Source organism: Seriola lalandi, unplaced genomic scaffold (assembly GCF_002814215.2).
Source record: "Seriola lalandi dorsalis isolate HSWRI2012SDOR001 ecotype SW California unplaced genomic scaffold, Sedor1 jcf7180002055008, whole genome shotgun sequence".
Taxonomy (NCBI): domain Eukaryota; kingdom Metazoa; phylum Chordata; class Actinopteri; order Carangiformes; family Carangidae; genus Seriola; species Seriola lalandi.
The window spans coordinates 2,024,009-2,041,767 of record NW_019525551.1 but is presented as its reverse complement, the minus strand read 5'-3'; the positions used below and the strand labels follow the sequence as shown (position 1 = coordinate 2,041,767).

Genomic DNA, 17,759 nt, shown 5'->3' with positions numbered 1-17,759 from the left:
AACACTTATTTCTGTGTCGTGCAAATAATGAAAATAATTATAGACTATATTGTCAATAAATAAATAAATAAATAGCTTTTTATTTGGTCTGAATCTGTGAGATAGCCTAACTACGCCCCCTTATTTGAATATAACAGATGGAAGTAAAAGGAGCTGGAAAATAAATGTGGCATTTGGAAATAAAAGTCTCCAGAAATTAATAAATGTGAAATAAAATAAAAAGCAATTTATTTATTAATTAATTAAGCTATTTACTTATTGACTCCCTTATATATTTAAATGTACATTTATTTATATATGTATACATTTATTACCTAATTTATTTATTTCAGGATTTATTTCATATCTGTATTGATTTATTTACGTATTTATTTAATATTGAAAGTGCTCCTTCTGTGCATTTTTTAAATGATAAGGAATGGGAATTACTGGAATTACTGGAATTATTGGAATTACTGGGTTCGTGGTGCGGCGGCCCCTTTAAGGCTGGACTGGCTCGTGCCTGCGGGCGGACGGCAGCAGACAGCGGCAGAGGTGGAGCTGTCCTCCCGTTCACTGACGGCACAGACCTGTCACTGACGCTGGAAGCCGCTCGACCTCCCGGATTATCGCTGCATCGTTAACGCGTTTGTTGAAGCTTCTTACCGCACGGCTGAGAGAAGGAGTCGGCGGCGGAGGACGAAGGAGAGAGCGTCGGGTCTGCTGGACACAGAGGCGGCGCACTGCTGCTGCTGCTGCTGCCGTAAACCCTGCTGCCTCTGCTGCAGACACATCCACTCACAGTCACACTGTAACTCAACCCGACCCGCTGTCTACAGCTGGATGTTCCCCGCGGGGTGGAAACTATGGACGATGGAGGACTGACATCGGAGGAGCCGTGATTTAAAAACCTCGTCCTGTTTGGAAAGTAACGACTGGAAAGAAGAAGAAGAAGGAGGAAGAGAAGGAAAAGAAGGAGAAGAAGAAGACCACCGTGTGAGAGCCAGGAGACCAGGAGAGAGACAGCACCAGCAAGATGTCTGTCCCTGTAAGTATGCCAGCCCCAAGGCTCAGGACATACTGTCACTGCCTGTCTGTCCCTCTGGTTCTCTGCCTGTCTGTCCCTCTGCCTGTCTGTCCCTCTGGTTCTCAGCCTGTCTGTCCCCCAGCCTGTCTCTCCCTATGTGCTTGATTCCTCTACATGCCAGAGCAGGACATCACACACTAAGCCAGCTCATTTCTAATCCAGCACACACCCAGTCCTACACCGAGCAGCACTTCCATTATTAAAATGTCAACTTTCACAGCAGCTGTGAGCCTGTGTGCCACTGACTCAGCAGCCAGGTCTAAACTGAACCTTATATTCGGTGCTAATCGTGGTTTGGTTTTATCATGAATAAGTGAGATTTACTGGAGGAACTGACTGAAATGGTTCAGTGTAACATCATGGACGTTAATGTTGCAGGTCTGTGAGTGCTCTTTGATTTAAGGCCACATACCGACTCTGTGGTGCCATAGCTATTCTGGGCAGGCCTGGCCTGTCAACTTACTCAGACAGTTGATGTTGCTGCTGGTGTGTGTTGAGGGGATGGATCAATATCTGTGCTGCTTGGCTGCTGCTGATGGAAATGGTCTTGATGGAGCTTGTTGTGTTGTTCTTTATCACATTCCTGAGGATCTGTTTCACTAACTGTGCCTGGAGGCTCTAATGTGTGTGTGTGTGTGTGTGTGTGTGTGTGTGTGTGTGTGTGTGTGTGTGTGTGTGTCAGCCTTGCCAGTCTGTGTACGCCACAAATGGAAAAGGACATCATGATAACTGATGATGTCTTCATGGTTGAGGATAATAATACATGTAATTTCACTGTCAGATCATCATATGTGCAGTTTAGTTTGAGCTGTAGGTGTCATGGGTTTATGCACATGCATGAAACTCATGAAACTCTGCTTAATCATGTCCTGATTCATTGCCAATGCTACAGTTTTTCCATTGGAATTTCACATTGAATTCACAAGAGTCTGCACTTCTTTGTGCTGCAGGCTTTTAAAGCTGTCTTGAAATGTTCTGTCAGTATTTGGAAATTTAAAGAGAAATATTTTTGCAGGTTTGTAGGAAAAACACCTTCAACAAGTGTTGGCATGTAGTTTCAGTTTTAGAAGATTTGTAAATGACAAGTGAATCATCCACATATGAAACACACACTAACGTTCACACTGAGCCAACTGTTCTTTAGTACTTTATTTCCCCATACTGATAAGCTTAACAAAACACTGTGCACTGTTAATGATTAACACACACTGGAGCTAGCTGGTTAGCATGCTAACTTCAGTAGAGGAAAAAAAGTGGTAAAAATAGAAGCAAAACAAGAGTGTTTGTTTCCCTCTGTGGAGACAGCTGTTGGTAAATATTATTTTTTATGATTAACCTTTATTTACACAGGGGAATCCATTGGGACCGAGGTCTCAGAGCCCTGGATACATACAAAGAATTTGTTTCATAACAACAATATAAAACAGTCAAACATTTGTTCGTTCATAAAACAATGTAAAACAGTCAATAAAAAAACAATTGGTTTCATTCCTTTATTTAATAAAGGAATGAAGTTTGATGCTGAGCTCACAAAGTTTCTTCTAGCAATAGCAAAACTTACAAATAGCTCCTTTTCTAAGAAAAATATCTGGCAGGAAATATCACAATATTCACTCTTATCTAATATCAGTGTGTGTAGTCCCATGTTAAAGATATTAAGTCTTGAACATATTGTGTCAGCCTATCAGAGCCAGCTGTGATGGTTGCTGCTCTCCTGGCAGGAAGCCTCTCACGAACCTGTGGCTGATGATACTCTCAGAAAGTTTTTGTATAATTCCTCAGAGCTGCAGCTCCCACACGGCAGCAGGGGGGAGTGGTCACATGACAACATAGTCCTGTGTCTCCTAAACAGCTGTTTGACTGATGGTTCGTGGACGGAGAGCGGTGCTGCAGAGGACTTGTACATGTGGCTCCTCATCGGCACGGCTGTCATCTCTGGTAATGTGCATTAGAGGTGTTTCCACCTCTCGGGGGGGTTCGCCCTCTCACTGAGGCAGGATGTTCTCTGATCTGCTAAACTTGGCACCCATACATGGACCTGCTGCCTCCTGCTATTTGACGAGACACGCCGGAGATTCAGATCCGTGTGTGTGTGTGCGTGTTGAGCATGTGTGTTCCTGCCACACAGTGGGGTGGGGGGTTGTATAACACAAAGGTAGAAACTGTGATGATGAAAGTGATGCACTCAAAGTGTATTGGATGCCTGTAGTGTGTGTGTGCGTGTGTGTGTGTGTGTGTGTGTGTGTGTGTGTGTGTGTGTGTGTGTGTGTGTGTGTGTGGATGTTTTCACTAAAGAAGAGACAGGCAGTGAACTCTCTTCTGTCAGACAGACAGGCTGCACATCTCAGCAGGGAGGACACAAGTAGGTCTGCATTCTCCAAAGCAGTGTGAAAGAACACATGGTACCAAATGTTCAGCTGGTGCCTCTCGAGCTATTTCTGTAAAATCCCAGTAGTTCAATGTTCACTTTCACTTTTCAAGAGAACCTCAGTCAGCCTGAGTCCAATTCATCCAAAGAGTTCTTCAAGGCCCAGCCCCCCAGTTTCACTCCAGCATCAGTTGAATGGCAGTAGAAGGTGAAGATGCTGATTGGTCTTTGATTATACTGAAGATGTCCCATTCAAGCTTTTTTGATCTGATACTGTTCACTGATTGGCTCCTGTTCTGAGAAATCTTTTACACAACATGAAAGCCTCTGCAGAAACGACTGCAGAGGCTTTCATGTTTTTTTTAGCTATGCTTCTTTAGCCATGGCTCCATGGATTTTAATGGCTGGTTGGTTCACCATTTTGTTTTAGTGTTTGAGTTTAAACCGGTTATATTTTATGTGAACCAGCTTAACTGACGTTTGTCGTTATGACACGTTCTGGCTAATTAAAAAGTAGCCCACCTTATTAACCTGTGCTGACTATATTCCATTAATATGATGTGAGTAACATGATATTATGTTTGTTTATAAATGGACTAATGGAGCCACTTGTGTCTGATGAGCTGTGAGCAATTTACTGCAGAGCAGTGGCAGCATCATTTATAATAAATATCATCTAATAGAATAATGATAATAATCTTTAGCAAAATGTAGAGCGTGAACACACTGGATGTGTGGTGTGTGCATGGCGGTTGAGGAACGTCTTTTCATTTTGGCACACATAACGGGTTAAATCACACACATTGCCTGTCTGACACCTTGCAGCTGTGTCACGTGATCTAGAGCTTCAGCCTATTTTTCACATGTGATGCTTCTCCCAGCAAAACCTGTTGATGTCAGTGACATCATACCACTAACATAACATGCAACTGACTCCTTTCACTATAATTTCAATGTCTAGACGGAATCTGAACATGACACACACGTAGCAGCTGCATGTAGAGACAGTGACATTTTAGTGACTTTTTCTGTCAAATATAAATCAGAAATTAATTTATAATGAAGAGAAATCCAACATTCAAATAACCTGTAAACTCTATATAGAGAGACAGAGCTGCAGCAGCAGAGACACAGCTAGTGTGAACGCATACACCAAGCACCAACCACCAGGGCTGAAACATGAAGCCAACACTGAAGTGAACTGCAGTTCCTCTATTGACCACTAGAGTCTGGCTCCAACAGTGAGTCAGTCCCCATAGACTCCCATGTTAAAATGTCCAACTTTACAGCAGAAATAAACATGTTTACAGCCTGGTACAAAAACTGTTTTGGTCTGTAAAGCTAATTTTCTCGTTCATGACACCTGTTTATATAACTCACCTGTTTACATTTTATTCAGGCTTAAAGTTATGGAGAATTGAGGGCGTGGCCTCTTTGAGTGACAGGTGAATGAGTGTATGCTTGTCACAAACTGACATGCACCTTAGTCTCCACACACTTCCCTCCTCTTTGACCATTTTTAGATCAGCTGGGAGTTAGGGGCGGAGTCAGAAACTGCCAAGATGGCGACAGTGGAGCAGCTCACTCTGAGCTTCAAAACCGCTCTTCAGAAACTTGTAGGTGGTGTCACAGAGGCCACGTCCTTCTTTATCTACAGTCTATCACACACATGCGTGCTTCTACACAGCAGTTCAGCAACGGCAGCCACCGCTTTCACGCTGCTGAATAATATTCTGACTGATGGAGTGTGTGACCAATCACTGCAGGTCTAGTCTTGGCTGTTTTGATTTTAATCATCTGGGATTCACACAGTTTATTCATATATTTGTATGATGTTACAGACTCATGTCTGTGAATGTTGGACTTACAAACAGGATTTCATGGTGGTGATAGCGCTGGCTCAGCAGCATGTGTGTGTGTACTCTGTGTGTTTGCTGTGGAAAGGAAGTGCGTGGTGTGCTTTATTTGTACTGCACAGGTATTATTCTTATTGACATCATCAGTGACATCATCATACCTGCAGCATCAGCCAGTGACTTCCCAGTTTCCACAGCAACCGTTTCCATGATCCCTCCCACCTGGTCAATGACACACACACACACACACACACACACACACACACACACACTCTTTCACCTTGCTTTCCATGACGTTGATCACAGGTCTGTTCCTAGAAACAGTGTGTGTGTACGTGTGTGTGTGTGCACGCTCAGGTTTTTGAATTATGTTAAACTGAGCGTGGCTGATGTGCTGATCACACAAGAAAAGAATAGGGTGTGAATTTCAGACTATTTGATTGTTCTTCTTCAGACTGTGGCTGGAGGCTTTTCCACTGAGTGTTGTTCTTCACACACACACACACACACACACACACACACACACACACATACACACACTGTAGCAGCAGCAGAGAGCAGGGATGGGTCAGATATATATAGAATTTCAAGAGAGCAGCCTGATTTTCACAAGCTCAGAGTACAACACAAGGTGTTAGTACAAGCTCACAGACACATTAATTAATGTGCATATACACGTCTCATGCTAACAATGACCGTATCTTTTTATCTGTATATAAAATCCTTAAAACTGATGGAAAACGTGTAGTCATAAGCAACAGTAACATGGAATAACATGAAATGTATCACTGTCAGTATCCCAGTCCATCACTGGTGTCTGTACCTCATGCTACCATGTGGTGGCAACAAACAGTTGCTCTCTCCTGATCCTTCCTGACTGATTCTTCTCTAGTTGTAGCTGGTAGCATGAGGCGGTACCTGCAGCCCAGTCAGGTTGCACAGGTAGTCCAGCTCCTCCAGGATGGCACATCCATATGTGCAGTCGCAGGAAGGGTTGCTGTGTCTCCCAGCACAGTCTCAAGAGCATGGAGGAGATACCAGGAGACCGGCCGTTACACGAGGAGAGCAGCTGGACAGGGCTGAAGAAGAGCATCAACCCAGCAGCAGGACCGGTACCTGCTCCTTTGTGCAGGGAGGAACAGGAGGAGCACTGCCAGAGCCCTACAACATGACCTCCAGCAGGATACTGGTGTGCATGTTTCTGACCAAACTGTCAGAATCAGACTCCATGAGGGTGGCATGAGGGTCTGGCGTCCTATGGTGGGACCTGTGCTCAGCCCATTACTGTGCTGCTCGATTGGTGTATGCCAGAGAACACCAAAACTGGCAGGTCCGCCATTGGCGTCCCGTTCTCTTCTCAGATGAGAGCAGGTTCACACTGAGCACATGTGACAGGCGTGAAAGAGTCTGGAGACGCCGTGATGAACGTTATGCTGCCTGTTACATCATCCAGCACGACGGCAGTGGAAGTGGGTCAGTGATGGTCTGGGGAGGCAGACACTCTGAAGATTTCATACCAGTACCTAACAGCAGTACCCTGACTGCTGTTAGGTACAGGGATGAAATCCTCAGAGTGATTGTCAGACCTGATGCTGGTGCAGTGGCCCTGGGTTCCTCCTGGTGCAGGACAACGCCCGGCCTCATGTGGCCAGAGTGTGTGGGCAGTTCCTGGATGATGAAGGCATTGATGCCATTGACTGGCCCTCACGTTCCCCTGACCTAAATCCACTGAGCACCTATAGGACGTTATGTATCGGTGCATCTGATGCCACCAAGCACCGCCACAGACTGTCCAGGAGCTCACTGACGCCCTCATCCAGGTCTGCATGTCCAGACGTAAAGGGGGTGTATACAGGCACACGGGGCCATACACACTACACACATTATGAGTTGCTGTGATGAAATTCAAGTCGGATCAAAATTTAAAAAATATTACTTTGATTTTAGGTGTGATTGTGAATCCAGACCTCAATGATTTTAGTTTCCATCGACCATTGTTACGTCATTTTGCAGATTATACAATGTACATTGTAGATTTTCAACTTGAATAATTCGTTCATCAAGATTCCATGTGTAATTTGTTGTGTGTAAAGTGTTCCCTTAACAGCAGTGTATGTTGTAACATTAGTGTTCTTCCATAACTAATGAGAACTACTACACATATATTCAGTATATACAAATAATAATAAAAATAAATAAGTCCCAGGAAGTGAAAGATGATGCACTCCTACATACGGTAACCAGGAATGATTGGATGGTGTGTGGATTATTTCAGTGTGTGTGTTTACCTGTTTGCTGCCTGTGTGTGTGTGTGTGTGCGTGTGTGTGTGTGTGTGTGAGATCTCTAAGTGGACACATGAATTTATAAATTCTGTTTTAAAATTTCATGAAGAATGATGTGTTCTTACAGTCATGCATCCATGATACGTGTGTGTGTGTGTCAGGCTTTTGTCCATTAATTCCTCTTTCAGCCTCCTCCTCACAACACACCCCCCCCAACACACACACACACACACACACACACACACACACACACACACACACACACACACACACACACACACCTTACATCTCAATTTCCCCCAGCTCTCCATATTCTTGGCAGGGAGTTGCTAGGGGCAACAGGAGGGTCTGCTGAGTGTGACAGTCACACATAGGGAGCTGTGTGTGTGTGTGTGTGTGTGTGTGTGTGTGTGTGTGTGTTGTGATATAAGAACAGGTAAAAATCATTAGGCTGCATGAGAGCAGCATGAGAGTGAGATGCTGTTGATAAGACTCCATCAGTATGTGTTGTTTATTAGCTGATACTAGCACTCGGCTCAGCTCTGTCCAGCCTCATGGTCCCGTACAGTGTGTCTGGTTCAGCAGAAACAGAAACAGTAGAGAAAACAATACAAGCAGTAAAAAACATTTTCAGTTATTTCAGTTCATATTTTTGTCACTTTTATTTCTATTTAGACAATTCTTATTTATTTCACCCTGACTTTTATGTTGTAGTTTCTCCTGTCATCCCTATCAGTAATAATAACACTGTATTAAATTGTGAACCAAATTTGAGTTTGTGACTGAACAGTAGAAACCCGCAGGTCAGTCAGACAAATGTCAGAGAGAAACTGAAGCTGACCCAGACTCTCCATCATAAACATCCATCACAGTTTGATGATCTGTCTGATGTACTGATGAACTATAAAAATAAGTGTTTGAGGTGTGTCAGTTGTTGGCTGCACCCCTGTACTGTAAATATCATTTGCTGACAAACTGAGTGATGAAGTTACACCATTGGTCGGCCAGCTGAGTGCTGGGGTTTTCCCATTGGCCGTTTCCAAATAATTTTGCGTGAACAAGCAGTGTTGCCAACTTAGCGCCTTTGTCACTACGTTAGCCAACTTTTCAAACCCTTTAGTGACCTTTAATTCCTCTGCGCCAGCGACAGTCAGAGCCAGAGGCATATTGTCCGACCGTACATAAAGTCCATCTGTCCGGCCGCCCCATTTTTTGGACACGATATCTCAGTAACGCCTTGAAGGAACTTCTTCAAATTTGGCACAAATGTCCACTTGGACTCAGGGAAAAACTGATTAGATTTTGGTGGCTGAAGGTCAAAGGTCAAGTTCACTGTGACACACACAGAAAACACTTTTTGGCCATTACTCAAGAATTAACGCAGTAATTATGACAAAGCTTCACACAAATGTTTCATTCTATATGACTCTGGATAAATAGGGATGTGACCTGAAACTAGTCTGAGTGGAGAAGGCAGAAAACCACCAGGAAGTGATTCTAGTTTTTTTTATAAAACTCAAACTTGTTCCGTTGTCTGACAACAGAGGAAGAAAAACGTGTAAATTTTATTGTGAATTCAGCTAATTAGCACATTTTGTCATCCAACAACATTTAGGATTTATCTAAGCGGATTTAGCTACTTTCCACTGAAAGTTGTTTACAGTGGTTCCACATCCTCAAGAGCACACAGGGTCCAGGGTTTGACCCGGACTTGTTTACTGTGAAGGTTTTACATGTGAAAGCATCTACTGCACTTCCTGAGTTTACATGATCGCCAAGCTACAATCTAAAATGATCTTCAGCAGTGTATTGTCTGAAACATACACAGACAACATCCTGCTAACAATGGAAACATCATGTGAAACTGTGATCTTCAAAGAAGAGTGTTTTGTTTCTTTGAAGATATTTCTGATCTGATGAAGACTGACATGTCTGAGAAGTGGAATGCTGAGTCTTATGGAGTGTTGATTTTTTGGTCAAGACAGTGATGTGTCTGTAAACAGTCTGTGATTGGTTGACATCATGAAAACCTCTTATTTTTTAGTTGACAACCATCGTTAGTGGCCCCCACTATCAGCTCTATCGACCTCTCTAATTATATTAAAGAGCACCTATTATGGCCATTTTTTGTGTTCATCATTTCATTCTTGGTGTCGACTGAAAATAGATTTAAACAAACGGTCATGGTTTGGTTCTGCTATATCGTTTTGGGCAAGAGTCTGATCCTGAACCAGAACATGACAGACCCGCCCCACCTTCACAAGCTGGACTGGAGCAGAAAACAAGCGCACCCACTGTCAGGCAGCCGGAAGGAGGGAGAAATATGAAGAGTGTTGCAAATCAAGATGCCGGACAGCCTGCAAAGATTTCAGACGACAATATTCAGAACTTGGAATACTTTTATGAGAAACCCTTTTTGAGTTTTTATGTATGGACACTTCCGGAATAGAGGAATGTAAAAAAAATGGAGGAACTGACAGGCAGTGACAGGTCCACCGCTTCACCTCCTGCTGGTTTGCGATGCCGGTAAATCTGAATCAATTAAACTTTTGTGCGCATGGTTACTGAAAAAGTAAGAATGGTTAGATTATGGATAATTAATTTGAGCTAACCAGGTACAGCAGGTCAACAGTGACAAACGTTTAATCATTTATATCTTTGCTGCTGCTTCTTACTAACGGGATCAGGTTGCACTAACGTGGTTAAGCATCGTAAATCCACAGTAACAATGCAGAGTGACCGTTGTGAAAATGAAGCGTCCTCCTTGAAGTGCCGGCTCACACTATAATGTTTGGAGAACTGTGGAAAAAAAAGTAAATTTCTCCAGGCAAATGAGAACATTGTGTTTCAGCATGGCTACAAAACTAAAGAAAACTCTTCATTATAAGTAGTTATGTGCTGCGCCTTCTGTGGGGACGTGCCAAGCTTGCAGGTGGGCAGCACCAAGAGACGTATTGACGTCAATAGGACCAGGAAGTAATGTCTGGACCCCCAACGAGGCGTTTCCTTACAGTATGTAAATATGATATATAAATGATATATAAATGTGTATAAATATTCCGGTGAGCAGCTGTACTGATGAGCTGATGCAGTTGACACCTCCCTGGTACTTCAGAGTGTGAGCACAGAGGTGGAGAGGTGGAGGCGTTATCAGCGCATTTCACACACTGTGTAAACTTTGTGTGTGTGTTAAGTCGGCAGTGTGTGAGCTGTTTGCTGAGCACGCCTCAGTGGTCAACTGCAGTCCGCACAGCACAACACACACTGCAGCAGTATCACTTCAGGATGTTTATTCTGTGCACAGATGTCTTGTGTGTTTGTGTGAGACTGTTACTCTGTGTTTCCTGAAGCATCTTTGGTAGAGTAGACCAGCAGCAGAGCGTCCACCAGGCTCAGCTGTGGAGCCTCCTGGTCTCCTTCCAGCCCAGGAGTCAGGACCACACTCTCACTCTCCTCTTCACTCACTCAGCTGAAACGATGCATCACTGCTGGCTGTGCTGACATCTGTTGGTGAATGACAGAATTTTAAAGCTCCATATTTCCTTCTTCTTCTGTGTTTTATTTGAAGTGCTGACCCATAAGAAGAAATATTTGTGGTTTAAGAACCAAAAACCATCTCAGTGTAGTTTTACATCTCCTCTCTCAGGCTTCTCTCTGGAGCTGTAGTGACAACAGGTCAGAGCTTCTCTGATTGGCTCACTGACTGACCGAATAAAAATAAAGCAGATTTTAGGTAATTACTTAGAGAAACCAAATCCTGCAAGGTTGAATGGTGGGTCAAGCTGGGTGGGGCTTGGTGACTGCTTTGATGTGACATCACAAAGTTCCAGAAGTCCTGACGGCTGGTTTTAAGGCTCAGTTTCTGAATACAGGCTGTGTGCATTTCTCTGTGGACTGAGGCTTTGATACTTTCACAGTATTAATATAGAAGCTAGAGCTGATCTATAATCAAACAACACATGGACAGACTGTATGGAGCTTTAACTTGGACGCGCCTGAGCTTGTGTTCCTGCGGGGTGAGGGAGGCCTGCACTGAGACCTGTCCATCACCATGGACAGTAGCAGTGGTCAAACCCTCCACATCTGCAGGACCATGATGCTCTGCTGTCTCTGGGTGATTGATTTTTTTCATGTCTTATCAGTAGATGAGAAGACAGTAACTCATAATACTGACTTATTATGCAGTTTGACTGTGAACTTCACTCTGACCCATAAATCACATCATCAGCTGATCACAGATATGCTGCGTCATCTTAAATGCTGCGAGTACGTTTAGAATAGTCTCCATGATGTAGTAAATCTTTACACATTCACTTCATATCCAGGTTTATAAGTCTTAAAGAAATCAATGTTTAGGAAGTAGTTCTTAAAATCAGATGATCTATTGTTATTGGATTTTTAAAAATCTCAACCTCATCAGTCCTGGTCTTAAAAATCCATCAGACTCTGATTTGAATTATAGTTTGATCTTCAGACTCACAGTATAAGGCTTGTTTCTAGTTTGTAGTGTATATTGTGGTGTTATCTGTGCCTCCATTAGCCAAAAATGGTTAAGTATTGATCAGTCAGTATGCTGGTACACAGCTTTATTGATTGATGGACATGTGGGCTATATGTTCAGTTTAGCATCAGAGGTGCTGATCCAAACTAGTCTGGTCTCTCTGAAACCTACGATCCTCATCAGGAGACATGAGTCTCTGTCACTGCACTGTCTGTGTGTTCCTGTGTCATTTTACCCTTTAGTAGAACCACTATCTGTAGTCTGCATGATGTCAGTGGTCATGTGATGCTGCAGTTTGCTTGTGTTGCTATGAGAATAATCAGAATCAAACAAACTTTATTGATCCTCTGCTGGGAAATTGCTCCATCCAGATCTCTAAGGGGGTGTCCGTTGTTCTGTTCGCCACGCTGGCTGGCGTCAGTGCAATCAGCTGGTCCCTGGTGTAAACAATGCTACAGTAGCATAGCTGAATGAAAGAGTTAATCCAGACTGGAACTCTCTCTATGACCATGTTCACCGGACACAGCTTAAATACGTCACTGGTTAAAAAACAAACAAAAACATGCTTGACAAAAGAAGAAAGATGAAAGAGTTTTGAACCGGCTGAGGAGGTATAGATATCAGCTTCATGTGTGTGTGTGTGTCCATCACAGCAAGCATTCTTCAGCCTGGCCCAGCTCAGACTGGGAACAGTGGGAAGCTGCTGGCTGGGCTGCGTCACAGTGAACTGGCATTGATCAACAACACTAAAAAAACCCTGCTGGCAAATAAACATCATTTTGTGCAATGAGGCAGTTTATGATATCGTGTGCTCCATTAAATGCAGCTTTAGTGTGTGTGTGTGTGTGTGTGTGTGTGTGTGTGTGTGGGTGTCTTATTGGAGCGAATCTCTTGTTTTGTTTTTCATGTAAATTGAAAAAAAAGCTTGATGACTCATAGATTTTCTACTTTAATTATAAAGTAAATCCTGTTTGTCCTGATAGAAACTAATACTAATTATTAATGATTAATTTCATTAATAATTATTAATAAATCATTTCATAAATGGAGCAAATTGTACATATAACTTGTTATTCATACTGACATTAGACAGGTGATTATACAACGGAGGCAGTGTGGTGATCTTTGCTCATGTCTCTCTGTTCTTTCTTCCCTTTACCTCGTCATCATCATCATCATCATCTGTCTGACCGTTCATCATCAGTGCGTCCCTCTTCCGTAGACTTTGGTTTCATCTTCACCTCCTTTATCTGCTCCATCTATCATCACAGCATCCACATTGTGTCCATGCACACAGAGAATAATTCAGATGGCTTGTAGAAGGTAAAGCAGGGTGTCGGCACTGATCCTCCTGAATTGATTCAGTTTGATTTGATTCTTGATGATATAGTTCCATCAGATAAACGGAGCAGATTTACTGAGTTGTGTTTCTTAGCGTTTGAACTACACATCCATGGTTTGTTCAGACTATATTCTGAGACCCCTGATTAAGAGTCTAAACTGTGCGCACATTCCCTGCTTAGAAAACTGTGGACTGAGGCAAATGCAAAATGACTAAGCATGACTCATCTATCTTTCTTTGCTCTCCGTTGATGAACTCCTCCTCACCTGCGGGAAGTAAACAGGTTGTTACACATGAAGCAGGAGACGATTTCTCAACGACAGGATGATCAAAAACATAAACCGTGGATAAAATATATGATGTGGAAAAACATATACTTCTCACAAGTCTATCTTACTGCAGGAAGCATTACATCATATTTTATTTTTGAGACATCTGACATTAGTTTGCATCATTGGTCAAAAGTGTTGTAGGAGCAGCTGTGCAGTGTAAACAAATGCCGGCCTGATTCATTCCTTAAGTGCTTGTGCAAAATGCAGCATTACAGTGACTTTTTAATCCTCACTGTCTCTGCAATCAGTGTAATTCTCAGTGTGTTTCATCATCAGTTATTTTGCTGATATTTGTCAAACACTGAAGACTCTGCAGGACACACCCTCTCTGCTGAGCGCGTGCACACACACACACATTCACACAGAGCATGTGTGGGCGGGGCTGATACAGACGGACGTGTCACTCACGTCATGATGCAGGAGTGGAGACTGATGGTCGTAAAACACATACACACACACACAACGTTAATCAAAACTATAGAATCAAAGATGAACATCATACAGTAGAGTAGTAGAGTGGTTCATTTAATTAGAAGGAAAATGAAAAGCTCTTGTGTTATTTTATTTTCATGTGAATCTGTGTGTGGAGTATAAAATGATTAAGGAGCTGAAGAGTAAATGTATTCTCTTCTTCTTCGTCTGTCCTCTCCCTGCTTGTTTTTCTGTGATATGATTGTGTTTCTGTCCCAGCTGATTGATTGATTAGTCAGTCAACAGAAAATGAACGCTGTTCTGATAAGTCATTAATAATCTCCTTCTAATGTGAACATCACCTGTTTCATTGTAAACTAAAGAGATCTTTCTTTCAGAGATTGTGTCAGTTTTTCTCTGTTTTCTTGCATTTTAATAAACTGAACAATCAAAAAAACAGATCGATAATGAAAATCGGTCACAGCCCTAATCTCATGTGTAAAACTCTGTCTCCTTTTCTCCTCCAATCACTGATTCCCTCCATTTTCCCCTCCCTCTATCCATCCTCCCGGCCGGGCTCACCTCATCCCGGTTTGTCTGCGCTTGGCCTCTGGCCTCTGTCATGATGGGGTCCGCCTCAGGCCTGATTGCGTGATTTACTCTCTGTGGGGAGGCAGCGGAGGGAGGAGGAGAGAGGGGAGGGGTCAGCAGAAGGAGATGGAAGGAGGGAACGAGTGGGGGGATAATGAAATGGTAAATGGATGGAGGAGAATGGAGAGAGATTAATGATGTGAGGAGGTAGATATTACTGTGCCCAGACTGAAAGATGGAGCGCTTGATGTAATTACCCTGCAGACACTTTTTCACTCACCTTTCACTACTTCCCTTTTACCTCATTCCCTCGTAACGCATTTCCATCTTTCTATTCAATCATCTGTCTGCTCATGTCTCCTCTCTTCCTCCTTCCTCAGAGCTCACAACTTCACATTTCAAAATCAGATGATGTGTGAGTCCTGACTGACAAGCTCCACCAGAGCTGGACACATGGTATCAGCACTGTTGTCCACCTTTGTCTTCCTCAGTTCGACAGTGAAGAAGACTCAAACGGGCCAGGGGCCAGATGAATAAATGATGTGTACACACAGAAACCATGCGTACACAATTTCCCACAAATAAACACACAGTTTTCCAAAGTGATCCAGGTCACAGTGAAAATCCAAAATAAGACAAGAAACGTGATTTAACATAAAATAAAATAAACAACTGCACGGAGCTTCGTTCATTATCATCATTATAAGTTTACACAGCAAGAACAATTTTACATTTCACAAACAGAAATCGTGTTTGAGCGTCAGTGTTTCCTTCAGCATCGTTTAATATCCTGATTATTTATTGTGAGTCATTCTGTAACTGTTTCACACTATTTGAATATTGACTCATCACAGTGTTGGAGCCTGTGGAGCCTCATTAAGACTCTAGTCCCAATACATGAAGTCCAGAGTGAAACAGGACTTTACATTAGAGTGACTGTACCACAGTAAACTGATGCATGCTGGGACCTCAGATATTCTTCTTTCTCGTCTTTCTTCTCTGTGTCTGATCACTTGCGGCACAGACGGTGCTTTTTGGAAATGACGCTCTTGCACATGCGCCCAGTTTCTCAATGAGTGAGATTTCTAAAGCAGAACCATGCGAAGGCACGGCTCCATAATTCTGATGAAAAGAATGGGTATGAATATTTCTGGTTTTGTGCGTACACATAGTTTTAGTCATGAATCTACACTGAGTTTTATTCATCTGGCCCCTGGTGTTCAGTAGAGACTGAAGACACAATCAACCAATCAGAGCTTTGCAGGCAGGATTAAGAACTGTAGCTGGCTACCAATCTCCATCCATGACAGTGGTGACAGAGAAACGGTGAGAGTTGTGAATGAGAGTGATTCAGCTGTGTAGTTCACAGAAATAAAACTTATTAATCAGGCTTATTGCCATCTGTTTCCGTGTGATACAAAAACCTCTCTCTCATAGTCATCAGGTGTGTTGTACTGGAGTGGCTGACAGTCATTTCAGTCATTAATATTTCATATTTTGTAATTGCATGAACATATGGAAGAAAAACATAATGACTCCCTGGATACCAGACATGTATGTTGTAAATGACCACCTTTTATTTACCTTTGTATTACCATCTTTTTTTTTTTTTTTTACCTTTTCTGATTTTGTACTTGAAAATGTCTTCTTTTTTTTACTGTTCGTGAAAAGATTAAATAATTTGAATAATATTTTCAGTGAATAAGTTTGAATAGCAGCAGTTTAATGTGTCTGCGATGTTTTCACATTGAAGTATGTTCACTCTCTGCTTTTAGAGAGACCTTAGGTAACGCACATGAGCAGAGGTGTCCCTGCAGAGACTGACTCTAAAGGTGCACCATTAACACATAGCTAGTAAAACAGTGGTGGATGAAGTCCTCAGATCCTTTACTTAAGTAAAAGTACCAGTATAGTAATGTTAAAATACTGCATTATAAGTAAAAGTCCTGCATCAAAGATCATACTTAAATAAAAGCACACAAGTATTGCAGCAAATTGTAGTGAGTATGCTGCTATATAAATAAACTAAAGTTAAAAAAAAATATTATTATTAAAATAAACATCCTGATTTGATCTCTCTTTTCCCTCCACTGGCCAGTAGATCAGAGTTTTACTGGCCCCTTGTATATTTTTACTTAGAATAAACCCATCCAACTGTTAATTTACTATCGTACAAGCAATAAAGACTTAAATAGGAATGTTTGATTTCATTCCTGTTAATACGTTCAGTGAGAACTGTGGATCTGTCCCTGCAGGCTCGCTCAGTACTGGGTGTATTTAACGGGCAGCGCTGTTGCCTCAGGAAAAGGTAGTTGTGGGTCTGCTGGCTGGACAGGGCCTCTCTGTGTGCGGTTTGCATGTTCTCCTCGTGCCTGTGTGGGGTTTCCTCCAGGTACGCCCCACAAGGTTGAGTTGCAGGTCAGGTTCGCTGGCGACACTAAATTACCTGTAGGTGTGAATGGTTTGTCTCCATATGTCAGCCCTGTGATAGATTGGCGAGGGTGTAGGATTAGCTCCTCCCCCTACCCACAGCTCACCTAGAAGCTCAGCTGTCATCTGCTGCAGTTTGAAGACTGCGTCTGTAATTGTGGATAATAACAACTATTTCAGGCGAAGAGCGAAAGTCCTCACAGTCCTCAGTGCAGAGTGATGCTGTAGCTGTGGTGCACCTTAGATGAAAACAGCTCCTATACCTCACTGCCACATCTGAAGCCAGTGAGGCAGCTGGCAAACAGAAGCTGCTCCTGTGGGACTCAGTGGTCCAGAGACCCATGTTCCAGCTCCCAGCTCCCAGCTCCCAGCTGACTGTGGGAGTGTGTGTGGAACACATGTGGACTGTTGAGCCCTGCTGTCTGTGCTGCACACACACAGGCATGCAGCCAGCTGTCCTACTACTGTCTGGGTCTGTCTGTCTGTGTCTGTCTGTCTGTCAGTACGCTGTGTCGGTACTCTGTCTGTCAGTCTGTCTGTCAGTCAGTCTGTCTGTGTCTGTCTGTCAGTCTGTCTGTC

The 17,759-nt window shown here is 42.9% G+C and overlaps 1 protein-coding gene across 3 annotated transcripts in view; it reads left to right on the top strand.

The window, feature by feature from the left end:
* Nucleotides 1-540: 540 nt before the first annotated feature.
* The window catches only part of bcar1 (BCAR1 scaffold protein, Cas family member), a 90,380-nt gene continuing 73,161 nt past the window's right edge, over nucleotides 541-17,759 (top strand). For 2 of the 3 annotated variants that reach the window (XM_023397397.2, XM_023397395.2), the window contains exon 1: nucleotides 543-1,027. In XM_023397397.2, the coding sequence (XP_023253165.1) occupies nucleotides 1,016-1,027 (12 nt within the window). In that variant the 5' untranslated portion in view covers nucleotides 543-1,015. Of the gene's footprint in view, nucleotides 1,028-17,759 lie in introns of all 3 variants that reach the window. The other variant, XM_087171552.1, reaches the window with a different exon arrangement.